This window comes from Phascolarctos cinereus, unplaced genomic scaffold, assembly GCF_003287225.1.
Source record: "Phascolarctos cinereus isolate Bilbo 61053 unplaced genomic scaffold, phaCin_HiC Scaffold_4;HRSCAF=312, whole genome shotgun sequence".
Taxonomy (NCBI): Eukaryota; Metazoa; Chordata; class Mammalia; order Diprotodontia; family Phascolarctidae; genus Phascolarctos; species Phascolarctos cinereus.
Window position 1 is genome coordinate 347791338 of NW_027555847.1, and position 27299 is coordinate 347818636.

Below are 27299 nucleotides of genomic sequence, written 5' to 3' on the forward strand. Positions count from 1 at the left end.
ATTTCAGAAATAAAGAACAATGAATACAAAGGTATAGAGAAGGGAGATGGATTGGCTCAACTATAGACTATGGATAGATTATGGGTAGGGAATTCATTAATAATGAGCCTGGAAAGGAGATTGTTTTTGCCCACAAAGAAAAAATTTTGTTTTTTATCCTTGAAACAATAAGGAGGAGTGGTTTACTGGGTAAGGTGGCAACATGGTTCAGATCACTGCTCTAGAAAATCACTTAGGCAGCTGCATGGAGAATGGATTCTTATGGAGAGAGACAAGGCAGAAAAACCAATTAAGATGCCACTGTAATAATTCAGGTGACAACTGAACAGGGCCTGAACTAACATGCTGACTATGTGACTAATGAAAAGAAGGTGGATATAGAAATGGCAAGAGAAACACCAGAGAGCTAAACCACCTGGTAATGAATTTTTTGGGGCACAACTTATAAAGACTATCTAACAAAGGAGTGAAGGAGCTCCAGAAAAGGTAGTCACACTAATCAAATCACAGACCTTTGAAGCAGAGGCAAGCAAAAACATTAAATAATGCTCAGCTCTTTTCTCAACAACTCAAAACTTCGAATGCTTGATCTCACTAGGACTCACTTTTACTACTTTAAACAATACCTTCTGTATTAGAAAAAACATTGAAAATTAGTTAGGTTAACTTTCAAAAACTAACCCTTTGCTGGTGGTTTTGGAAAAACCTGGGAAGATTTGTACAAAGTGATGCAAAGAGAAGTGAGAAGAACCAGTAGGGCAATTTAAACTATGACAACATGTTAAACATTAACATGTTAAACATTAACATCTTTGAAAGACTTAAGAACTATGCTCAGTGTAGCAATCAACTATGATTCCAGAGGATCACTGAGGAAGAATGCTACCTGCCTTCTAATAGAAAGGTGATAAATATGCACAATGAGACACACATTTTTGTACATGATCTCTTGATCAGACTTTGTTTTGCATGACTATGTATATTTGTTACAAGGCAAGATAGGAGAGAGGGAAAACAAAATGCTTATTACGTGGGAAAATAGCATAATTAAAAATAAATTAATGTCACTGAAGTGTGCTCTTTAAGAGTTAAATAAAAAAAATTAAATTAAACAAAATTTTTAAAAATTAAAAAAAAAACAAAAAAGTTAAATAATAATAATAATAATAATAATAATAATGATAACTGCTTCCACCAAACATCCATTCATTGGGCATGGTCTATCTGGCTCAACAATACATGTACTAGAGTTTAATCTGTTTATAGCATAAAAGTAAAGGGGAAAATGTCCAGTGGTCCTGTAGCATAAGCATATTTCTTACCAAGGTCTACTAAAGTCTAAGCATAAGACAGACAGGCCACAAGGGCTTCTCAGGCAGCTGTGAGGTAATGCTATTCAGCTACCAAAGAAAATCTGAGTTCCTGAACCCTCTTGGCTTTCTAAAATAAGCTTTAGTCATAAAATGTCATGTGCCATACTATATAATCTCAGCTCTCTACTAGCATGTTATGGCTAGGGTTAAAGTAAAGGAAAATAACAGTGTCTCTAAATCAATCATAAGCCATGAAGCAAGAAAGACTGTAAGACAGATGCAATTTTTCTTGGCACAGTTTGGGCATAACTAATTGATGACAATCGTATGTCCATGCTGGCACTCTTCCACAACGGATGTGTGCAAGTGTGTCATTACATCTGGATGCTGGGCATGCCGGGGTCCTGAGGCACAGAAGACCTCCTGAAACCAGAGGGCCCAGCAGCTGTACTCAATGAACACCGTGGGAGCTCCACAAAGTGATGAAAGGACCAAATTACCGCAAACTGTAAATACAGATTTATTTCATTAAAACACGAGGTAACTGCTGCAGTCATCTCTTGTTCAGACATCCTCCCCTTTAAAATAAAAAAACAATTCACAGATATACATATGTATTCATAGCTTCCTAAAGATCATCTGAATCTCTTCCATTCAAGGATGAGCTGCTAGGTAAAACATTTTTTTTAAAAACCCTATCTTTAAAAAAATAAATAAATAAAAAATTGAAAAATCCTATCTTTGATGATTCCTTTAAATGGAAAACTCCCACACAGAAGCTATGAAGAAAAACCAAGTAAGAAACACGATGATGCACTGTCACCACATTAGCAAAGAGAAGGCCTTACAAGAATTCAGCTGCAACATTTACATAAATCTATTACAGCCCATGCTGACAGCCCAAAAATACTATAGCAAAAAGAAAAAAAATACAATGCATAAATGACAAGCATCAAATCATTTATTTCTTCTTTTATATGTCTCAGAGACGAAAATGAGATACTGCTCTTTTCATGACTGAAAAACAATAGAACAACTTTTTTTTCCTACCCTAGAAAACAAATGCTTTAAACCAAAGAGTATCCTAAAATGTGTATAAAATACCAAGAATGAAACTAATAGCTGATTAATTGTTATATAAATTACATGTGGGAAAACCAAATTTAAAGTTAAGAAAATACAAAGTATCCCCATGGGAATGTTTTTTTTTTCTTTCAAACAATTACTTTTCCCATATAATACCAGTGAAATTAGTTTAAAACTGTAATTCTTAAATGCCCCTTCTCTCCATATGAGCTCAATTCCTCCCAAACCACTCTTCCCAGTCCCACTTATTCTGCTATTTTCTTCCACCTTCTCTCAAACTGGCTCAATACTTTCCTAACATTTCCTAACATCCATTTAGGGATCAGTAACAGATTAACTTTTTTCCAGCACTTCACTTAGGCTGGTAAGTGAAAGAAAAAAAGAAGTACGCACTACATGAACAAAAATCCTCTTCCCTAGGACTGCAAGAAACTCTTTTTTGAAGTATGATTTTGTTTTAGTATGATTACCAATTTTGCCTCAATAATATTCAAATTCTATGACAGAATTCAGTAGTTAACTACATGAACTGACTAAAGAACAATATACTTCCTTTTTTAGGGAAATAAAAAAGGTTCTTTATTCACCTCTTCTTCTAGGTTTGTCGATTTCTTAATAATCCGAACAATCATTAAGTTGAAAGAATATGACTATAAGAAAAGCATAGCTTTATACCTTATATAATAGCGCCTCATGAAAAAATAGGAGAATCAACCATCCCTTTGACTCTGGCATCTAACAGTCACACGATGATAACCAAGTACCTGCATCACAGAAATGTTGGGCATCTGACACTCTAAAGAACTAGGAACTTCAATACTAAAGTGGGAATACGTGAGAATGACAAAAAAAAATGTTAGAAAATGTAGTTTAGGATTAAGAAATGAGATACAGGAGCATCTTGGTGGCACAGTGGATAGAGCACCAGCTTTTTTTCTTAAAGAAAAGAAATACGGAAAAAAAGAAAAGAAATAGAAGACACTGAACATAATAAACATCAAATAATACCACAAAAATTATATTAATTCTATTTTAATAGATAGGAAGTCACTCATTGGTGATTAGAAAGTCAGTCCTGAATCAGCTACCATACCACTAACTTAGACTGAAATTAATACAAAGCTAAAGAAACAAAACTGAAGGGAAAAAAATCTTTTTTGTCCTGGACCTGTGATTTCACTGGTATAGGAAAATCCTGGTGAGGAAATTTTCTCTACCAATAGAACTCATCTGTAACTCGATAACCACAGAAAGCTGCCTGGGGCAGTGACAGATTAAGTGACTTGCTCAGCATCACACAGGCAAGACTTATGTCAAGGAAGGTATGTGAACCAAAGTCTTCCTAAGTACAAGCTCAGCTTGTATGTACAACCACCATGCCACTGTGTTGCCTCTACAGATCAAGACATGGCAGCAATTAAACCTCCAACCTGACCTATTTAAATAAGTTACTGATGTCAAAATTTGGGAAACAGATCAAGTAAAAGACATTGGCACCAACTATAATGATTTTTTTCATTAGTGTGACTTTGTAAATCAACTAATATGAGGAGGAGACTGAGAGAGCCTGAAAACTCCTTTAGGAATCATCTGATTTAATTGACAAGTAGAGACTCTGCACCCAAATAGAGCACCAGTTGATAATGTAATCTCATTTGTAAAACCTTGCAGAAAAGAATGATGGAAAATAATAAGCAGTAGAGTATCATAAAATAACAAGAACCCGTGGAGGGAAAAACTTGTTTAAGGAAACTTGGCAAGAGACTCAACTAAGTCAAATCATCTTAGGGGCATTTAAGGATGAAACTAGAAGAAGGAGATAAACAGATGAAAGACGGAAAAAATCTGAAAAGATATTTATAATGAACTATTTTCACCATCATGCTCAGTGGAGTTAGCGTATCTGAACTAAAATCACAGTCTCAGATGTGCTTTTAAAGAAGGTAAAAATGTCACTAAAGGAGAACAAAAATGTGAAAAAGTAGGGCTAGACTTTGTGTACAAAGAGATCTATGTGAAGGTGACAACACTTTAAGGAAAAAGAGAAACTGATTCTCAAGACAATCTAAAGAAGATACCAAACCAAAAAAAAAAAAACTCTACCATATTATTGCCAGAGAGAAGCAAACAAAAGATCATCAATAACTGCTTGCTGAAATGCTACACTCCCAACAACATACAGTGTCTCCAATGAGTGTAATTATCAGATTATAGGGAATACAAAAAGGAAGGTTAGTTAGGCAGCAGTGCTGTGATGGTTAATTTTAAATGAAGGAGATATATTAAGAGTTCACTGCAATAATTAAGGGAGAAAAAAATAGGAGCCTGTCCTAGGATGATATCAATGGAAATTAGAGAAAAGAGACTGAATTCTAGAAATATTTTCCTGGTAGAATCAAACTGTGGTACTATAGGGTACAAGGGCCCTTTAAACCCCTAAAACCCACTATTCTTTGACACAAGCAAGCCCAAGTATTCTTGATTTTTTATTAAAGCCTCATTCAGATTTTAAATTATTACATTTCTCTTACCTTACCCAGATTTCCTGGCAGATACACATATACTTCTATGGATATTTAGAGATATATTCTATGTATTTGTGAATATGTCAAAGCAGCCTTTTCCACAATTAAGGCAGCCTGGTGGGGTCTAACACTTTTCCACATGATTATGCTTTTATTTCTTGTGTTATTTCTAGCTTGAAATAATGGAAAATAATTCGGTCTGCAAGTCCCATCGTGCTTTATCTCCCCACATCCCCACCAAAAAAGTTAAACTCCAAACAAAAGTCTCAATTTTTAGAAACAATTCTACTGATGTTAGATATGACAAAACATTTCTTTTTTAAAGTTGTTGTCATATTTAGATTTATGCTACTAGCTATTAACAATCAATATTATGAATAGTAACAATCACAGAACCATTGAATAAGTAGATTTTTAAAAATGTCTACTCAGTTTCTTTGGGATCACACCTAAGTGTAACCTTAAAGACAACAAAGGATATAGGAATCCAATCGCCAATTTCTTTGGTACAAGAAACCCCTAGCACCCTCTACCAACATGTCAGTACCTATTCTGTAACTTAGTCTCAGAGTTGCCTAGATGGAGAGCATCGAGAAGTTAAGTCACATAGACAGTTTGTGTCAAGAGGCGAGAATGAAGACCAGGTCTTTCTCACTACTCCACACTTCCACTCAAAGAAAACAAAAGCCATCTCTTTTCCTTTCTTTTATAATTCCACACAGATATCTGGCTAGATAGAGATGTAGGTGTTACATACAAAAATCCTTATACCTACTTCCTGATCTTATAAAATCACTTACCTGACCTTCTTGCCTTGTTCAGTAAGCATCTTTACCAAATCAGCTATAGGGTACTGTGCTTTAGCCGCACACAAACCATAGCCTGTAAGAAATATTTATTACAGCATTTAAGAATATATAACAATTGCTTTAATCTGGAATATTTCTAATCTACAATAATTCTAGTTGCTACTATATTTAAGAAATTCATTTTACTTTCCAATCCAAAAATTATTTAATCTGAACAAAGAATAATCAATTCCAGCCCTACTTAGAAATGAAAGTAAGTTTTAGCTTGGTGTTTTTCAGAGCTTAACCTAAAAAAGAGGTTATAACTTGGAATTGCTCATCTAAAAACTAAGATGTTTTTGTATTTTATTTTAGATGATCAGTATGAGTGATGACAACTGTCACTAAAAAACAAACAAAACCAAGAAGCTTCCAGTTTGAAAAATCATTAGGTTCTTATTAAACTCAGACCTTAAGAGGACAGTGAAGACACCACAGAAAAATTGTCTCAAAGTACATCACATATGTCCTAACAGCAATATATATGAGTGCTTGTTAGAGATCTAAAGTCCTACTCAGAAGTCTCACCACAGTGTGGAAGGAATGCTGGGCCTTTGGAGGCTATGGTAATCCAATGTAGCTCCTAGTAAGCCTTGAAGCCAAAATGTCTTTACCCATGGATGTGGCAAGAGACTGCCTATCTGCCATCCTAGGACCAGCCTTGACAAGTTCTAAAATGGTCATTAAATGGATGGACAAATATATGACAAATTATTTTGATCACAGCAGCCTATGTCAGCAGATACAACACAATTTCTTAGAGGGCTAGACCTTAGAAGAAGCTTTAAGTCAACTAACTCAATGATCCTCAAGCTTTCTGAAGTGACTAAACCCCCAAAAATAAAACTTTGGCAATAACCTTGCAATAAAATCTCATTTTTTTAACATTAACATTACTCTTATCAAACAGCATGAAGCTGATTTTTTAAAATCTTATATTTTCAGAACAATTTTATTCTGAAACTAACATCAAAAAAAACTGGTGATGTGATTGCTTACTATTTGTGTTTTATAACTAGGAATGGTATCATATGGCGTGGCTTATTTTGTAAAAAGTTTCAAAACAGTTTTCATTTTCTCTTTTACTTACATAAGAAATGCTTGTCTAATTGAATAAGCTAGTATTTTTGGAAGCTTTTCATTCATCACATTTTCACTTAAGAAATTTGAGAGCTTTGTTTTTAAACTGGAATTTGTTCATTAATCCTTTTGTAAATTTGTCAGGACCATGGAACTATTTATTAAAATCTGGTAATATCACACACACACTGTGCATCAGGATGACTAGAAGTCAGCCCAAACTAGAAATCTGTTACTATCACATGTGTTTCTTCTGTACTTGGAATATGGTCCTTCAATTTGGTGCCTGCAGGTTTCCTTCATTATAAAATATTAGTTATTAGTACGTCTGCCTTTTCATCTCTTTAAACTTTGGATTTTATCCAAAATTTCATAATTGGTATTGGCACAAAAAAAAAGCTTTTTTAGGTAAAAATTGATAGGCAACCATTATTTTACACAAATTAATCCATTTACTGATAGTGCATCATTTATTACCGGGTAGTAAAATGATTGATTCTAGACCAATAAGAAACCAATTGCAATGTTTTGGGTTTTTTCCCTACTGAGTGAACACTGAGTATGACCAAAATAGACAATCATTGACAAGCGTTTATTACACGTATTAAACATCTGCTATGAGCCAAGCTCTATGCAAGGTGATGGAGATTCAACTATGAAGGATGAAACAATTTCCACTGTCAAGAAGCTTAAGGAAATGGGGTTGCTGAGTGTTTTTTTTCTACCATTAAGGGAAAAGAATTATCATTAATTAAGCACCTCACATGTGCCAAACACTATGCTGAACACTTTACAAATATCATCTCATTCGATCCTCTTAGTATAATCCCTTGAATTTTGTAGGATCCCAAGATTTCACAAAATACAGTCTGAGAACCATTATGTAGATAAAGTTGCTGAAGCCTCAAGGGGTTAAATAACTGACCTATGATCACACAGCAGCTAAGCCTCAGCACAGAATAGAGAACATCTCCTGGTTTGGGGTCTCATGTTTTTGGTTTGTTTGGGTTTTTTTGCTTTTTGGTGAAGCAACTGGGGTTAAGTGACACCACTAGTAAGTGTCAAGTGTCGGAGGCTGGATTTGAACTCGAGTCTTCCTGACCCCAGGGCCAGAGTCTATCTACTGTGCCACCTAACTGCTCCTATTGCACCACTTTGCTGCCCCTTCATGTTCTTTCTACTGTACCATATCAACTCCTGATTCATGGGGATTTTTAAAATTACAGTTTCTGTGGAACCACAAAGCAGCTCAGAACAAATCAATTAAAGAAGTTTCCAGAGGGCAACCCACAGAGCTTCCTTGGAAAGACAAAGCAGACTGAATGCTAGATCTGGAGTCAGAAAGACTTGATTTCAGATCCAAAGCTTCTCACACTATCTGTGTGATCCTGTACAAGTCACTCAACTTCCTTGATGGTACACAGTAGGCACTTAAATGTTTACTGACAGACTGATTGATTGAATTGAGCCTCAGAAAACTCTCAAACTTTACTAAGTTATAGATAGACAGGACAAAATCACATACCTTTAAGATACTGAAATAATTTTTTTTTGCAAATTGTCATGCCAAAAAAAAAAAGTCAGATGAAATCCCATACTATCACTGTGATCAAGAATGGCAAGACCACAAAAGGCTGATGTTCACCACTTAAAGGCAGATGGTTCAGGCTCAGAAAACTGATGGGATAAAATAAAGGAAATGAAAATGAACAAATAAGGCCAAGCTGTTCACTGGGAACCAAAAGGGGCATTTGTCTTGGTTTCTGTGAAACTCTCAAAACTTGGGTGTCATCCTTCAGAAAATGAATCCTTTATTTTTTTATTTTAATTTTTTTTAATTATCAAGAAAGAAAAAGGAATCCTCCACTTTGAAAAACTCTTAAAAAGAAATCATCAACTGTTTCCCTTTTTTTAATTTATTTTTACCTGGAGTAATGATGATGCTATTGGCTTCTTTTATCATGTCAATAGCGTTATCCAGATTAATTTCAGTATGTGTACCAGAAATTTCCATAGGCTTCCCACCAGCTGTCGAAGTAGTGCCATAGCCTCCAAGGATCACATTAGCCAGGGAACGATTCATGGCCTGGGATTCAAAACCATTAGAGTTTCAGAGCAAATGACAAATTAAACTGAACAAAACTGCATATTCTGCTTAAAAAGTCATATTCTTCAGAAGATAGAAGCAAGCTGTTTTAACATACATTCCTTTCACCTGTTAAGCCTATCACCTTCATACAGATACGCATTTTCCGTGCATACTTCAATAAAAGATAAGATGCAAACGGGCAGCTTGGTGACAGATTCCCACCTCAGACAACACCCATTAACTGTCTTAATCCTGATTAGGCATGGTCTGTCTGACCTATGTACGGATTCTCCAGCAGTGTGAAACAGTGATAGCAAGGAATCACAAGAAATGGGAATTTTACAAGGTGACTCCCTGTAAAGCCTTCACCATGAACTGCTGAGAGCGGCAGAGTGGAGACAGAGAACTGGGGAAAAGCAAACTGGCCCAAGCTGTTTCATTGGAGTAATGCTGCCCCCTGTCATCAAGAATAGGTACAGTCCTCTCGCTTTTTCTGAAGAATCCTTTCTGACATGAGGGTTACTGGGCTCCCAAAATTTTTACTTAAAGTTAAGCATGTTCGTTATCTGTTTTTATGTCAAACCTATACACATTTCCCATTCTATATATTTTCAGCCACCAAAACATGCAGCACACAATTTTTCCAACTAGAATACTACGCAACATATAACAGAGAAATGCCTATAAAAAACTTTAAATGTTTTTAAAAGGATGTACATGGAATTTAAAATACTCAATTAAAGACAAATTATATAAGGTAAAGGCCCCTGGTCCTGTGTAAAGGCACTACAGTACCATAATTCAGCTGCTAACTTTATGAATAATTCTAAAATTGTCCCATTCTATTTTTCCTATTCATGACCTGTTCATGATGCTTTACAGCTGACTGAGTTTCAGGATGTAAAAAAGGTTCTTCCTCTAAAAAAAATCTGGTGGTTTACAATGTGAGCATTGCAATGGCAGAAAAGAGACAGCCTTCTATCCAAAGGGTAGCATGACATTTTATTTTGTTTAGGAGATCTTGATAGATATAACAGTAAGAAAAAAAGGAGAGATAAGCCAAATCATTAAAAGCAGTCCAAAAACATGCAGCACTAATATCAAAGCTGACAGATACAGTGCGGCGCAGCTGGGAAAAGAGATGGCTTTGAAACCAGAAGACCTTGGGTTTAAATCTCAGCATTAAAATTTAATACTGAGGTAATACTTGGCAAAGTCACTTCAGATATTTGGGCCTCAGTTTCCTTATATGTAAAATACAGGTGTTGGGCTCAATGACTTCTAAGGTCCCTTCCAGCTCAAAATTTATGACCTTAAATCAGAACGTGGCCAAAAGTAGTTACTGGTTTTTTTGGTGGAGATCTATGAATTCTTTAGTTAAGGTCATTCCTAGTGTGGAAACTCCCTCCACTGATGCAAACTGACAACTCATCTATAACTTCATAGTCTTAGAGAGCTGCTTCAGATACTAAAGGTTACACAGGACTTGCCTATAGTCACATAATTAGTATGAGGCACAAGCAGGACTTAAGCTGTGCTCTTCCAATGTCAGTCCATTGCTTGAGTCAAAGTGTGTTCACCAGGCAAATGTGCATTCCACAGGAGCCAAAATTCTAGCAAATTTCTTGGATATTATGATACTCTAAGTAAAATTTGGAATCCCTTGTAAAGGTTTTTTTTAAGTACTCAAGGGTCCACATAAAAAATTTTTTAATTGTTTAAGGTTGTTTAGTTATCACAATGGGCCACTAAGATTAAAATCCCCAATTCATCTTCTTACAACTAAATCCCAGGCGAAAACCTAGGTTGAATATATTTAAGGCTTCTAACCTATTCCACTTTAAATTGTTTAAGGACATTCTTGGAAGTTTTGTTTGTGACTACAATTAAATCAATAAAACGAGCAAGCCATTTATTTTTTTCATCCCTAAAGAGTGGTTTAAAGATAGTTCAACAACTTTATTTATTTGTGGCTACAATACACAGAGCACTGTACTAAGTCTTAGGAGAGATGCAAAGATTAAAGATGTTGTCCTTAATCTTTTGGAGCTCAAAACCTGGTATGGGAGGGCAGATATAGAAACTATAATATAAAATATTACAATACAAAATTATGTTCAATAAATGCATTAGATTAGAAATGTGCATATCAAATTCTGTTTGAGACTGAAGACAAGAAGGGTCAGATATACTGGCTGAGGATCAGAAAAAGTGCCAGGAAAGAGATGGACTTTTCAGTAGGAACAGATTTGGGGTGGGCACAATGATACTCCACATACAAGAAACAGCATGAGAGGCAGAAAGGTCAGACCACGCAAGATGCATTCAGAGCATGGCAAGTAGTCTACTTAAAGACCCAGCTATTTCTGATACAGGCATTTTTTTTTAATTTAAGTATATCTTTTCTAGTAAATCTGGAGAAAAGATTTTAGGAAAGAAGTAACATCCAAAAAAAGGCCTTGTTTCATTACTGTAGGTTAGAACAATTCATTTGTTGGAAGTTTACTCCAATTCACTATTAGGGAAGGATAAAATTAATTTTACTTAAAATGAGCTATTTTTCTTAATAAGCTCAATGGAGCTGAAGGAAAAGAAATGAGAGAGTTTTGTAGATATTTAACTAATAAAGTGTTCTAATGTCTAGATACATTTAAGGAAGAGAAAGAAATAGGAAGGAAAACAAACACAGCAGTTTAACAATCAAGTCCACTTGTTAACACGCATCCACAATTAAAACCCTGTTAGACTGAATTCCATGTGGTCTCTTAAAAACTAAATTATTTTTCATTTCTGTGAATTTACCATTGCAACACTGTAATTTTTTCAATGGATGCTTTAAAGACACTTCAGTGATTAAAGTAATTTTTTTCCACTTAAGTGATATCCTGTGACCACTGAACTAAATACTGAAGAGTCCTTAGCTCCTCAGAAAGACAAAAGCAATAAGTCCTTTCAAGTGAATGTAACGTATTATAAAAATTGTACTTTATTAGAGAATCTAATTCACATAAATCCAAACAAACACATTTTATTAGAAATGAATCTGAAAACAAAGGAAAGTCTTACAATGACCTCAGCCACAACAATAACCATGAAGCATAATTCATGAGCATCTTTCTCTCAGTGTTTCCTAGACGTTAATTAATCTTAAAACAGTCTCCTCATGCATAAAATCTGACAAAATGCTTCATTTTTCTGCCTTTCTTTGTCAACAAATAGTATATAATGAGAAAGTATGGACTAAGTCCTCTATGCGGCAACATTTTGGCAAAATCTTCCTTTGCCCAACCAGTGGGGACACTGACCTTAAAGAGAAGCACTTGGCAAAGAAGGAAAATGAAGCTGTTGTCTCTGACTTAAGAGGGTGCTGACTATGGTGTCACCACCCAACTCTTCATGCTTTGCCTCAGGGTTACGGTAGGATAGGTTCTTCAGGGACACAAAGGGCAAAGGCAGGACCAAATGAAGGCTGAAGGTAAAGAAAATGAAGGCTGTTCCTTGTCCAACTCCCCCAGCTCAGTGGCTCTCCTCAGTTCCTTCACTTCCATTCATTCATGAAGTGCCTACTCCATACAAGACTAAAGATAAAAAGATGAAACCATTCCTGCCATCCAGAAGTTTAAAAACCATGCCCTCCTTTTTATCCCACTCTCAAATTGTCTCTGGATCCTATATTTAAATAACCAGATCACTGAGAATCTGGTCTTCATCCGAAGTACAAACAAGCCTTATATTAGTCCTGTGGTTGCAAAGACACACTATCTGCACCTAGGTGTAACTCTTTCATCAGAAGGTCTAGATGAAAAAAGGGAAGGCGTAATACCTCACAGTTACACAAAGAATGAAGGCCCGCAATGTATTTTTCTTCACAACCACTCTATCAGATAGAAACTACACACATTACCATTCTCATTTTAGAGATGAGGAAACTGAGGCTCAAAGAGCCTGACTCCCCTATAATCACACTTCCAAATTAAATGTTAACATGAAGTCTTGAGCTTAGGTCTCCAATCCCAATACTCTTACTACTATACCACACTTCCTTCATACCACATTTCCTTTTGCAAATGCATGCGCTCTCTCTCTTCTCTTTCTTCTCTCTTCCTCCCTTTCCCTCTCCCTCCCTTCATCTCTCCCTCCTTCTCTCAGAAAGTTTCTGAAGGGCTTGCTTCTGGAATAGGAACACAGGAAAGAAGCTGTAGACCAGGAAAAGGAAAAAAATTCTAATCAGAAACAACAGGTGGTTACAGCAGCAAGCCATGGCCTCCCCACATTACAAAAAAGGGGTCACAAAAAGACCCAAAGCAAACAAAGAAGTGTCCTCTTCAGGGGTCACAGTGGGAGGAAATGTCCCACACTTCTCCCCAGATCCTTATTCCCAAGCCATCTCTACTCTCAATCAGCCCATATCTCTACCCTTCAACTTCATGAATGGGAAGAATGCTAGATAATAATAGCTAAAATTTCTATTGCACTTGCTATGTGCCAGGCACTGTGCTAAGTGCTTTATAATTATTATCTCACTTCTTGATCCTCACAACAGCCCTGGGAAGTAGACAGTATTATTATCTCCAATTTGCAGTTGAGGAAACGGAGGCAAACAGAGGTTAAGTGACTTTGCCCAGGGTCACACAGCTATTAAGTGTCTAAGGCTTGATTGGAACTTAGGTCTTCCTGACTCGGGGCTGGTGTTGTATTTACTGCACCACCTAGCTAGCTGCCCTAGATCCCACTAAAACATAGGGAAATTGTTTTTGGCATGCCATGCAGAAACTGGCCTATTTTTCCACTGCACTACTATAACATAAAGTGTGGAACACCTCCTGTATTTTAGCAGAGATGCATTGTAGGCTAAGTGATCTTAATGTGAGCTGACCTGAGAACCTAAACCTTATGCATAATGCCATTAATAATGAAAAATAAATGAATTATTAATTTCTTTTAAAAACTAATGAATATATTTTGGACACAACACATTTGCTAAACCCACAGAAATGTTCCAGACCAGTTGTGTATAAATCTATTTTTCTAAATTGAATCACATCTTAAACGCACTCTGGAATCTTACTAAAGGAATCATACGGTGAATTTTTATACAGTGAAGATTCTCTGTAAAATAAACACTCACTATACCTTCAAGGCTGACATGGTAATATACTCCTGTACTCCCTGCTACTGAGGCTGGCAGATTGCTTGAACACATGAGTTCTGAGAAGCATGAGAGCTAAAGCTGACTGAGTGACCACACTAAGTCCAGAACCGATATGTGAGACCTGAAAGCAGGGGGCTATGAGGCTGCCTAAGGAAAGATCAACTAGTCCAGGTCAGAAATGGAGTATGTTAAAGCTTCCAGACCTATCAGCAGTGGGATTGGGCCCATGAATGGTAGATGTACTTCCTGTTCCTGTCTAAGCAAGATAGAGAGACCTAGTCTCCAATATACAGACAGTTCTCACTTAAGGACCATTCTGCGAAATCACCTCCTCTCGTGGGGCTTCATGAGGACCTCACCCCCTCTGCAGCCCTGAGGTCCCTGAAGTCAGATAGGCTTCAGTGTCGGGGCACTGTAGCCTAAACAGAGGTCCCCAGGGCTGTATCTTTGAGGCCTCCACCACCATTTCTGCTGCCACCACCTACCAAGAAAAGCCAGAACTGGAGCCTTGGCCAGCACCAGGAAGTTGAATTTTCCTAATTCGAATTTATGTAAAGCAAGAACTGTCTGTGTGTGCACATATGTGTGGGTATACACACATACATATATATATGTGTGGGTATACATACACATACACATATAGATGATTTTTTTAAATGCAAGATAATCTAAATTTTCCTATATCTGGTTTGCTTAAAGCAATACATGCCTGTTTTTCCTAAGCATTTCTTCCTTGGTGTAAGCTTTTTTTAAACAATTACTTATAAAGACTGTGCCTTTATTGTGGTTTTCTGACTGGGTTGCCAATTTCACTCCTGTGTGTTGCTAAGCACCTCCTTAGCAAGGTCATTTCTTACACCTAAGAATATGAAATAAAAAACAAAGCAAATCAACTAAAAAGTATCAGAATTCAGTAAAACTGAGCAGGAAACAAATTTTACATTAAGAATTAAATTAAAATATATTTTAATTTAAAAACAAATTATCGCAAATTGGTAATACTACCAGAGATAGAATATTGGAGTGATTTTAGCTAATGTTACATTTATATTCTCACTTAAGGGTTCAAATGGGACACTTTTATCCCAATGAATGGGTATATCGAAGACTTGGTATTGAAAGAAAACAAAAGAAATAGGAATATCAGAATTAAAGGAAGAAAAGGAGAGAAAGAGATGTCAGGAGATAGCCAATGAAAAAAATATATATTCAGCAAGAATGGCTTCTCACAATTGTTTCAGAAGCCACTGCAGAATAGCTGTGCTACAGATTCCTTACAATTATCCTACAGGATAAGATTGTCTGATTATTATATAAACTAAGAAGAATAGAAGAGGAAAGGTTCAGAGAAGTTATGTGAGAAATGCCATTGACAAATATAAAGGTCACGGATATACTTTTCTTTAAAGAGACATCAAGGCAGGAAGCACAGAGGTTAGTACTGGTAGAACTATCATGCTATGAAAAATTAGTATATCAGCAGTTAGGTAAAAACAGATAACTTTTAAAACTAACAAGTCAGGTTACATTAATAATACAAATTTGCTGCCCCCTGCTGGTCATTAAGATTTTTTCAAAGAAACAAGATCAGTTTAAAGTTTTAGTTTATAATAGATCACATCCATTTTCAGAAAAAAAATTTTAACAAGGTAACATTAGAAATTTCTTCTTCATAAGGCTTCATCAATAAAAAGAAATCAAGTGATATAAGTGTTAATATTAAAAATATGAAAATTCTAACCCAACCATCAAAATCAAGTCATTTGTGTTCTACAAAACTTTGTAACAAGTTTGAAGTATCAAAACCCTTAAATTATTTTACATTATGGGCAAAATAACAATGAAGTCTTTGCTGTTCATATAACACATCTATGGCAAGCCTCCCCAAAAAATTATAAAGAAATTTGAATTTAAATTAAGATTTAAAAATGAACTGCCCAAATATATTTCATATTGAGAACTGAAGAAACAAGAATGAGTCATTTTCCTTCCTGAATTATTTGTAAAATTAAAATCACTATTCTTTAATCACTGATATGGTTGTCTTGTATCACAGCCTACTTGGGCAATAAAATTTATTTTGGAAAACACTTCAATTTAATTCCATGACTTACAATAATATAATGCCTTGTTCATCAAGAAATAAAATCACAAAAGAAAACTGAATTTTCAAAGTATATGTGTTGATTCTTTGAGATCAGTCTTGATGTTAATTAAATTTTTTGAAAAACATATTTAAAACCAAAAATTAGATTTTCCTCTAAAGAGAAAAAAAAACTGACGTTCTGATTTTACACTGCAAATTCTTGATGTCACTTTGATATCTTTCCCCAAATATTTGTCTTCTTGCTTACCACACACATGATGTAGGAGAGGATAGCACCAGAGGAGCCAATCAGAGCACCCACAACAGTGAGTAAGTTGTTGTTAAGAAGGAAACCTTCAGCACACAGAGCCCATCCTGAGTAGCTGTTCAATACAGTGATGACTACAGGCATGTCAGCACCACCAATAGCAGCTGTTAAAGTCACACCCTGATAAAGGAAAAGCAACAACAAATTAATTAGGCAAGAAGCTACTTAAGACAACCCGTTTACTCAACAACAACATACTGGTAGGTGGACATATAAATAATAACCTTACTTTACTAGTCTGAATATAGGACACAAATCTAACTAGTCAAAAACTACTGTAATTACTTGAATCCTTTCCTATAGCTCAAATATACCTCAAATCAGAGCAACAGCATCAACCTTAATGCATGACTTTTCTAAAATCTGAAGACAGTTTATTCACAGTATAAACAATACTATCTTGCAGTATGGATGGATAATTACATTTCTAAGGAATTAAAATATATTTGAAATTTTAAGAGGTGGCCATCATTCAGTCCATTATAAGAAATAGAGTTACCATTAAAATCTTGAAGTGTTTTGAGACACTGAAGCAAAATTTATCGTGCATGCCTCAAGTGAATTCAAAAAGACCAGGGGTGGTAATCATAATTTCAGACAATATAAGAGCAAAAACAGTTATGATTAAAATCTTGAAGTGTTCTAACCAACACCATGAAGTCGGACATTTTAAAATCATACATGAATCACTAAAATCATTCAGGAATGGACTCTCTAAATGCTTGAAGACCACTGCCTGTCCTATGCTACCTTCCCGGAGTCCCTCTTTTCCAAACTAAACACCTGCAGGTTCTTGGACTGTTCTTCACATGACACAGATTTCCAGACTACTGATAATTTTAGTGGCCTTCTCCATGCAATTCAATCCAACAATCTAGCATTTATGAAGAGTCAAGTATGTGCAAGATGGTCTGCTAGATACTCGGGATACAAGGAGACAGGGACTGGTTTTGTGATTTCATTGTTATCTGGAACTTCCAGATAAGGAAATCCCTTATTTAACAATGCAACATATAGTCAGAGCGTTGCCTAAGACTCAAAGAAGTTAAAGGATTTGCCCAGGGTCATACTACCAGTATGTGTTTAAGGAAGGACTTAAACTCAGGTTTTCTTGGCTCTAATGACAGCTCTCTATCCCATACAACATAATTCAAAAGTGAGAAACAGTTCCTGCTTTCCAGGAGCTTAGAGCCTGCTAATTTTAAAAAATTAGCTCAGGATATCCTAAGAAGTATCTTATAAGGATTAAAGGAATAGCAGGACTATTCAGGGTGCCTTTCCTTCCTTCATAGATATATAATAGATGTTTCATGGTAACCAGTTAATAAATTAACAAAAATTTATTAGACAGCTACTATGCTCCAGGTACAGTGGTAAGTGCTGGGACACAAGGAAAAGCAAAAGATAGTCTGTGACCTCAAGGAGTTCACAGTCAGGCTATTCTTTCAGAATTCATCTCTTCTCAAAGGTAAGATCTAGAAAGCCTTTGATAGTTCTTTCTTTGAGAAACATTTAAGTTAACCTCAGAGTAAATGCATTAGACAGACTTCACAAGAAACTGAATCTCAAGAAAAAAAAAAGAAATTGAATCTCCGTTAAGGACTCAATATAATGATTTCCCTCCTGGGGGCTTCAATTAAATTCAATTAAAAAAAAATACACAGAACTAGTGAAAAACAATGCAATCGCTGAATTCTTTTCTGGATCTTAAATGCCCTATAGGGTAATGGCTTCAACTTTAGAATTGTTGTGGAAATCCAGCTTCCTTTGTAAAAGTCACTAAACTGTGCAAACTCCTTGAGGGTAATAACACTGCTAGACACTGCAAGGAGCTCAAGGGCAAAGGGAACAACCCCACGCATACAAAAATAGTTACAGCATCTCTTTTTGTAGTTACTAAGAAACAGAAGCAAAATAGATATCCACCAGTTGGAGAATGGCTGAAAAAAATTATAATATAAAATGGAACATTACAGCAACAAGTCTGAATAATTCAGAGAAGTTAAGGAAAAACATAGGAACTGATGAAAAGTAAAGTGAACAGAACTAGGAGAATAATTTACACAATAAATAATTTACTCAAAATTAAAAGGAAAATACATCAAAAGATATCAGAATGGTTTTACAAGCAAATTGTACCAAATATTTAAAGAACAATTAATCCCAATACTATGTAAAGTATTTGGAAAAATAAGAAGAATCCTACCAAATTCCTTTTACCACACAAAAGACATAAGATCAGTAATGTAATAAAAAAATAAATAAATAAAGCATTTTAATAAAATAAAATACATTTAGCTGATAGTTGAAAATACAGTGTGTAATAAATGCTTCATGATAACCAGTCAGTCCATCAATAAAAATGTATTGAGTACCTACTATTTGCTAGGCATTGTGCAAAGTGCAGGGGATACAAAGAAAGGCTCTCAAGAAGCTCAAAGTCAAGATATTTGTTTCAAATTCATTTTTCCTCCTCAAATAAAAGATCTCAATAGCATTTGATAGTTCTTTATTTGGGTTATATCAAATAAACCTCACAGCAAATCAATCAGAGACATTGACAAGAAATAGAAACCCCATTACTGACTCAAAGAAATAATTCAAAAAGATTCCCGAGACCTAAAAGTTCCTTGCTGTTTGTCCTCTGTTTTCAAGAGGTCCATGACATCAGGGAGGTGATGCCATGACATGCAAGTGAATTGGATTTAAGTGAGGGAGCGCAAGGTCACCAGCCTCACTTTCTCCTCTGGAGCCATCTGGGTCCAGTGGCCAGATGGAGATCAGGACAACTGGAGATGACCCAGGATACAGTGGGAGGCCTTGGCCTTTTCAAGCTAACAGGTCTCAGTTTGACTAAGGCAGTGCCCATTTAGTGATTAAGGCTTAATAAGAAAAGAGGCAGAGAATGTCCTCTTTAAAAAAAAAAATTGATCTGGGAGAGGAAGATCCTTAGGGTTTCTGGCCAAAACAGAAACAATTGCTATTTACATTCAAATCAGGAAAGACATGATACACCTTTAGAGATGACACATGAGGTCAGAAAATAAGATAAACAATTCTGAACTAGCCCTATCAAAAATGCAACAGATAAAACATGAATAGAATATAGTTTTATGGAATACTTTCAATGGCCCTTATTTCATTCCTCCATTTACTTACCATGATGGCTGAGAGGGCAGACACAGAAGCCAGACAGGTAATTCCCATCGTGTAGCTCGGATCAAGCATATACGGAATTATTCCACCTGCACTAGCAGTCAACAAGCCTAGATTGAGTAAATGCCTTCCAGGTAGGAGGAGAGGGGCAGATTTCAGTATTCCTAGAAACAAACATGTTTTTCAGAATCTAGAAATTTTGCTAAGACGTTATTCCCCTTAAAAATATAGTAAAACTAACATAAGAAAATTCAGAAAACGTTGACTCTGTGACACGGGATACTGAAACACAGAAGGAAATTCAAGTACTTTCTCATAATGAACTTTGATGGGGGCAGGGAAAATTCAGAGTCTGGTTTAACTTAACTCTGTTTTTTTCCCCCTACTTTGATCAGAAACACAAACCATTTCTTTACCCTTTGTAATACTGTCTTGGAATCTTAAAAAGCAATTTTACTCTGGTATGACCAACACATTACTAGTTAAGTGTGGTTTTGTTTATTTAAAACTTCAATACTGCATCTTTAAATGAGACTTTCTTAGTCCACTAGCATCCCTGATTATATCAATGGAGCCCAGGGAGAGTCTTTGTTGCTTAATTGTTGCTAAAGACTGAGCGAGAGAATGAGAAAGTTTCAGGCTTGAGGTTCTTTTGTGATTTTTAAGTTTTGTGGAAGTTTTGAACTAAAGTTGAATGAACAGATCACCAAAAGGAAAGAATTTTTTTTTAATTGCAAATTTTGGAAAGCAGTTTAGATAGCATCTCTAGAGAGTTGCCTTTTTGAGGCAACACTGAAAACTGTTTATTCCCTATTTCTATTATTCTCATGATTGAATTCAGAAGTTCCCAATGCTCCCATCTTGGCACCATTATGGTAGAAGTTTTTTGTTAGTTTGTTTGTTAGTTTTTTCACAGAACATAGAGGGCCAGCAATCACACAAACACTCCAAAATGTGCCCTCTGTTGCCACCCATTCTATCCTACAGGAACAGGATCAAAAGACAAATGCAGACTCTGGTCCTTGATGGACTCTCTAAGAGGTCTCTCATTAAGGATTGTAATACCTTGGTTGTTTGTTTTTTTTAATCTTCTCAATATGAGACAAACAACTTGGATATTTAAAAACCTGTGACTTCAGGCAAATTTTGGGACCTTTCGTTTCTTTGCTTATTCTTTTTATAGAAACCCTTTCAAGTCTTCATGAGACTTAAGATAATGGATGAATATAGGCTATCTTCTAAGATGCAAATGTAATTGTGTATTATATAACTGCTGCTCCATTAATAGCTTTTAGAAATTTTGTTAAGACACTTTCAAAACTTTAAACAAGTTCAAAAGAACTTAAAATTCAAAAAGAAAAAGAAAACAAACACATTCACCTCCAAGCTTAAACACTTACCCTGCAATTTTCCATAGGCAATGAGTGAGCCGCTAAAAGTCACACCTCCAATGTAAGTACCTAGATAAGCCACAATCTTGGTGAGGTTTGCTGCTGGATCCGCTGCAAAGTGTGGATACTCGACCATGTATTCTGCTACACAAGTAAGCACAGCTGCCAAACCTACCAAACTGTGGAAAGCAGCAACTAACTGAGGTAAATCAGAAATCTGGATACGCTTAGCAATTATCAAACCTGTGAAGGCCCAAGAACAAAGAGAGGGAAAATTCAAAAATAAAGCTTGACCTCTTTCAAACTAAAACAAAATACAATTGAAACATAAAAAGCACTTAAAATTACTCATCATTATTTATAATCACCAATTATTTACTGAGCATCCTACAATAAATGAAACACATTCTATGGGGAATCCAAAGAAGTCATGGCAGACTAACTCTGTGGAGGAAATCTGGACAGCCTAGAAATTTCTGACCTACTCTGCCATTTTCCCAGAATGCCCCTCACTCTGGTACACTCTTGCACATATTTTCTCATCAGAGCATCTCAGAAATAGAATCCAGGCCACAACACTCTTTTGTCCATATTGTCTTTTTGCCATGCCCTTTTCTCACTTTGCATGTGCTTTTCTCCTTTTCCCTTCAATTCCTACTTGTCCCCTAGCCTAATCTAGAACATCAGCATCATCCTCTCCACACTTGTTACGATTCCATACTTCCCTCTAAACCCTTGTTCAGCTCCCACTATCACCCACCCACAGAGCAGACAGATGGAGTCTACAGGGACCTTGGTTTCCAGGTTGGAGATAGTATCTGGAAAGAAATACACAGCTAGGAACAGGCAAAGTAATGGAACAGAACATCTACTGGTACAGTATGGCACAGTTTATGCAGTACTAATATTAGTACTCACGATAATCAAATTTCCACACTGGACCAGTAGCAAATCTGTCCCATGTGACTGCCCATTCAAGAACCATTCCTTCAGTTGTCCTTCAAGAGACTGTGACTATCCCATACACAGGGGCCAAAAGCAGCCTGTGACAAAAATAAACATGTAATCCCCAGCACGTGGTATATGAAATGATAAAAATAAAACATGTTGTCCTACCAAAAAAAAATTAAGGTCTATGTTGGATAAATATATTAATATCTAGACTTGTTTTTTAAAAATGATTATATAGGAACAAATACATTAAAACAGCACTTTAAAACCACTGCCAGCTTGTAGCTAGAGGTTAATTTTCATCCTGGCTGCATTTCTGCAGCAGAATAAGATTTAAGCCTAGTATAATTAAACAAGTGCTGTAGTAGTCTACCCTATGATCAGTTCACTAAGCAGAGTAAAGTACAAGCCTACATTTTTCTTAACAGATACAGTATTTGCCTTATTTTTTATGGACCCTGGGGAAGACCACTGAAGCCTATTTGCCCTGGGAACTTTCTAGACCAATAATTTTAAATGTCCTCCCAGGGTGGTCAAACAGTAGCACGGGGCAGGGATGGAATGTGCCTTCAGAGATCTAGAAGTACTCCCTAATCATGGGACTTTGGGATGTTGGCTATTATAGGCTTCCTCACAAAGGCAAAATCCAAAAATTCCAGATTCACAGACCTATGAAGAAATCCCACAAAAAGCTAAAAGCATAAAGCTCACATCTGGTGCCTCTCTAAATGTAATATCATATGTGCAAAAAAAAAATACCCTCTTTAGTAGCTCTCATTTTTAAAGGTTGTGATCTCTTCAGTTTTTACATCTCACTGCTTACCAATGGTGCCACCCAGAGTCATTGCCCCAGACATCTGAGCTAATAATTCTGGATTCGGATTAAGACTTCCCAGAGTGGCTGCCAAACCTCCAGCAACACCAATCATGCCCAAGGCATTTCCAAGACGAGCAGTTCCTTGTGTGGAAAGACCAGCCAGGGCACCAACACAACACAGACCTGAGCCCAGATACATCATCTTTTAAAAGAGAGGGAAAAAAAGATTATATTATCAGAACTTTTCATTTTTTAGATAAGAGACAGTTGCTCTTGAGAAGTCATAAGTCTCCAAGGCCAGATTTTAATCTTAACCAAAATGATTGAGAGAGAAAGCATTCCAAGGATTTTTTTCCTCATTTTTAAAGAATTTGTTCTATTTTTCAGTATAGGAAGGGAAAGAAAGAGTGAGAGAGAGGGAAGAAAAAATAAAGAAGGAAGGAAAAGAGGATGAGAGAGAGAGGAAATAAACATTTATTAAGTGCCTGCTATATACCATGTTAAGCATTTTACAAACATCTCACTGATTCTCACAACAACCCTGGGAAGTAAATGCCATTATAATCTCCATTTTATTGTTTAGGAAACTAAGGCAGACAGATTAAGTGACTTGCCTAGGGTAACGCAGCTAATAAATATCTGAAGCCAGACTTGAATTCTGGTCTTCCTGAGTCCAGACCCATCACTTTGTTCACTGCACCACCTACCTCATGACTACTAAAGAGAGGTGCAAAAAAATCCTATAAAGCATTTAATTTCCTAAAAAACTGTGTTTTTAAAAGAAAGTTTATTTTACTAGGCAAATATGTGTCATATATTTCTGATCTTGGACATACTAAGCATAAAGAAACAAAAATTTCAGTGAGGTACTACATCCAAAGATGCAGATGGCATAATACTATCTCAAAAGCACCTGAAAATATTAGCTCAGATCTCCCTAGGTAAGGGATGTAGTAGTCGGGGGAAGGGAGGGAAAGGTAGATGCTAGAAGAATTAGTACATAAAATGTCCAATCATCTAGTAGTAAAATAGTTCATTATTGTCCTTGGCAAGAAACGCAACAGCCAGACTTTTGTGAAATATTCAGCACAAACAGAAAAGGATAAATGGCATGGTGTGGGCAGGGTATTACAAAGTGAAAATGGAAATCCCTTTAAGAACATGATACTACAAGGATCTCTAGGTATAAAAATATTTTACCAGCTCTTCTGATGGTAGCTAAAATTGGAAAACTAAGGGAAAAGTCCTCCTATTGGGAATGTAACAGAATGTTATCACAATGTAATAGAATATTAGCACAAGAAGTGATGAAATGGACCATTTCAGAGGAAATTGGGAATGTCTTTATGAACTGATGAAGGGTGAAATGAGTATAACTAAGAGATGAATTTATACAATGATAACAGCATTACAAAAAAAAACTTTGAAAGACTTTAGAACTCTGATCAATGCAATGATGAGTTACAAGTCCAAAAGAATAAAAATGAAACATATCTTCACTTCCTGATATACAGAATGTAACAGTGCAATATAGAGAATGTAACATGAAGAAAGAGACATATGTTTTCAGACATGGCTAATGTGAAAATTGTTTTGCTAGGTTTTATCTTTGGATTGTTTTAGTCATTCAACGGGTAAGGGAGGGGATAGTAGTGGTGACGACAGATTAATAAAAGTTAACTTAAAAATTAAAAAATAAACTATTTTTTAAAAGAATATGATATGGAATATTTTAACTAGGTGTCAGATATGTGGAAAAGGGAAGAATTTATGAACAAGAGACAGAGAGCATTACAAGATGTAAAATGGATAATTTTGATAGCATCAAATTAAAAAGGTTTTACACAAACAAAACTAATACAGCCAAAACTAGAAAGCAAAAAGAAAACGGGGGGGAGAGGATTTTATAGCAACTTTCTCTGAAAAAGGCCTTATTTCTCAGATATATAGAGAGATGAATCAAATTTGTAAGAATGAGTCATTTCCCAATTCATACATGGTCAAAGGATATGAACAGGCAGTTTTGAGATTAAGAAATCAAAGTTATCTACAATTCTATGAAAAAATGTTTTAAATCACTATTGATTAGGGAAATGCAAATTAAAATAACTCTGAGGTACCACCTCACACCTATCAGATTGGATAATATGACAGAAAAGGAAAATGATAAATGCTGCAGTGGGTGTGGGGAAAATTGGGACACTAATGCACTGCTAGAGTTGTGAACTGATTCAACCATTCTGGAGAGCAATTTGGAACTATACCCAAAGGGGTTATAAAATTCTGTATATCAGTGATCCAGCAATAGCACTACTAAGTCTGAATACCAAAGAGATAAACAAAAAAAGAGAAGTACCTAAATGTACAAAAATATTTACAGCAGCTCTTTTAGTGGTGGCAAAGAATTGAAAATTGACAGATGTCCATCAACTGGGGAATGGCTGAACAAGTTGCGGTATGTGGTTATAATGGAAAACTATTGTGCTATAAGAAATCATAAGTGGGATGCTCTCTGAAAAACCTAGAAAGACTTATATGAACTGATGCAAAATGAAATAAGCAGAACCAGGAGAACACTGTACACAGTAACTGCAGTACCGTACAATGATCAACTGTAAATGACTTAACTATTATCAGCAATACACTGACCCAAGACAATTCTGAAGCATTTACAATGAAAAAGGCTATGCACTTCCAAAGAAAGAACTGATGGAGTCTGAATAGAGACTGGAGCATGCTTTTTTTACTTTGTTATTCTTGGGCTGTTGTTTTTGGTCTTCATTTTCTTTTGCAACAAGGCTCATATGGAAATGTTTTGCATGACTGCACATATATAATCTGTATCAAATTGCCTGCCTTCTCAATGGGTGGGGGAGGAGTTGGAGGAAGGGAGAAGTCAGAACTCAAAATTTAAAAAAAAAAAGAATGTTAGAAATTTTGAATACATGTAATTGAGAAAAGAATGAAATTAAATGTAAATTAAATTAAAACAAATTAAATGTAGAAAAAAAAACCAGAACATGATATTCCATACAAAGAAGGCCTAGCAATTTAACTCAAGTCAGACGATTTATTTGAAGAAATTTGTTGATATAGAAAAAGAGTTAAAACATCATATATTTAGCTCTGGAATGGATTGTAGAGGTGTTCTGGTCCAGTTGTGTCAAACTCACATAGAGAGGAGGTCCACTAAACCATATGTAAGTATCCTGAGGGGCCACATATTGACTTAGAAAACCACAGATTAACACTATTATGTTTTATTTTATTTATATTTATTACGTTAAATATTTTCAAATTACATTTAAATCTGGTTCAGCAATGCATGTTTGACACCTCTGATCCAGTCCAAACCAATCATTTTAAAGGAAACAATCGCACAGATGTTTAGTGATTTACCTAAGGTCATACAAGTAGCTAAGTGATAGGGCACAGATTCAAACCCAGGCACTCCACACCAAAACCAGGTCTCTATTCATTGCCCTATGCCTCCTTTCACATTTATAAACTTTTTCTTACTATATTGAAATTTAAATGAGAATAGAAACATTTAAAACAATACGTAAAATGTGAGGTTTTTAAGACAACATGGCTTCTCCAACAGACTCTATGTCCACATTAAGGCATCACACCAATCCTAGGTAGCTTTGCAACTCTAAGTGAATATTAAATAAAATGCTACCATGACTGTGCCATGAGCTGATTTCTATAAAGGTCACAGTTTAAAAGTTTCATATAGATCACCAAGCCCAAATAGAGATCTGTATTGTCAACAGTCATCAAGTAAACCTTTATAATGGTTTATTATTGCTTTCCATTCACTATGGCACATTTTCTCATTTCAACAAGTGAGTCACTTTCATCACCGTTCCACCCTGGAAGAGGGATATGAAGATCAGGACCGCATTTTTTCCCCTAAGATCTTCCTTCCCTTTTTCTAAGCACAAAAATATTTTTAAATATTGACAGATTACAATTTTGAACTTAACCTCAGTTCAAATCCTGGCTTGGCCATTTACTCAAAACTGAAATCTATCAATACAAAGAGAACTCAAAAACAGTCCCTATCATCAAGTAGATTATATTCTTTTTTTTTTAATTTTACTTCTATCTTTTGTTTTTACATTGACTTGATTTCCCCTTGAATTCCTTCCCTTCTCCCCTCTCAGACAGCCATCCCAATAGCAAAGAATTTTTTTAAAAAAGAGAAAAATAATCTATAAAAATAATCAATACATCCAAAAAAATCTGACATGTGAAATATATATAAATCTCAAAAGCTTACAGTCTATAGGGTGAAACAATATTAAAATAAATAGGTACATATAAGATATGTGACGAATAGACGGAAGATTAAGACTAGATTTAAGGATCTTATTTAAATCTATCCAGAGTGTGCCTAACTCTGGGTCTACTTTGGTTTTTTTATGAAACTGTTACTTTAAAAAAAGTCCACCTACTTTAAAATGGACATCAG

General features: G+C 35.6%; 1 protein-coding gene across 2 annotated transcripts in view; it reads right to left on the bottom strand.

Annotated features, from left to right (window-relative positions):
- The window catches only part of NNT (nicotinamide nucleotide transhydrogenase), a 132564-nt gene that overhangs the window by 36840 nt on the left and 68425 nt on the right, over positions 1-27299 (bottom strand). For both annotated transcript variants that reach the window (XM_020996674.2, XM_020996667.1), the window contains exons 14-19: positions 22829-23024; positions 21064-21297; positions 19667-19827; positions 16448-16627; positions 8779-8938; positions 5725-5806 (exon numbers count right to left, since the gene is read on the bottom strand). In XM_020996674.2, coding sequence (XP_020852333.1) covers positions 5725-5806; positions 8779-8938; positions 16448-16627; positions 19667-19827; positions 21064-21297; positions 22829-23024 — 1013 coding nt within the window. The remainder of the gene's footprint in view (positions 1-5724; positions 5807-8778; positions 8939-16447; positions 16628-19666; positions 19828-21063; positions 21298-22828; positions 23025-27299) is intronic.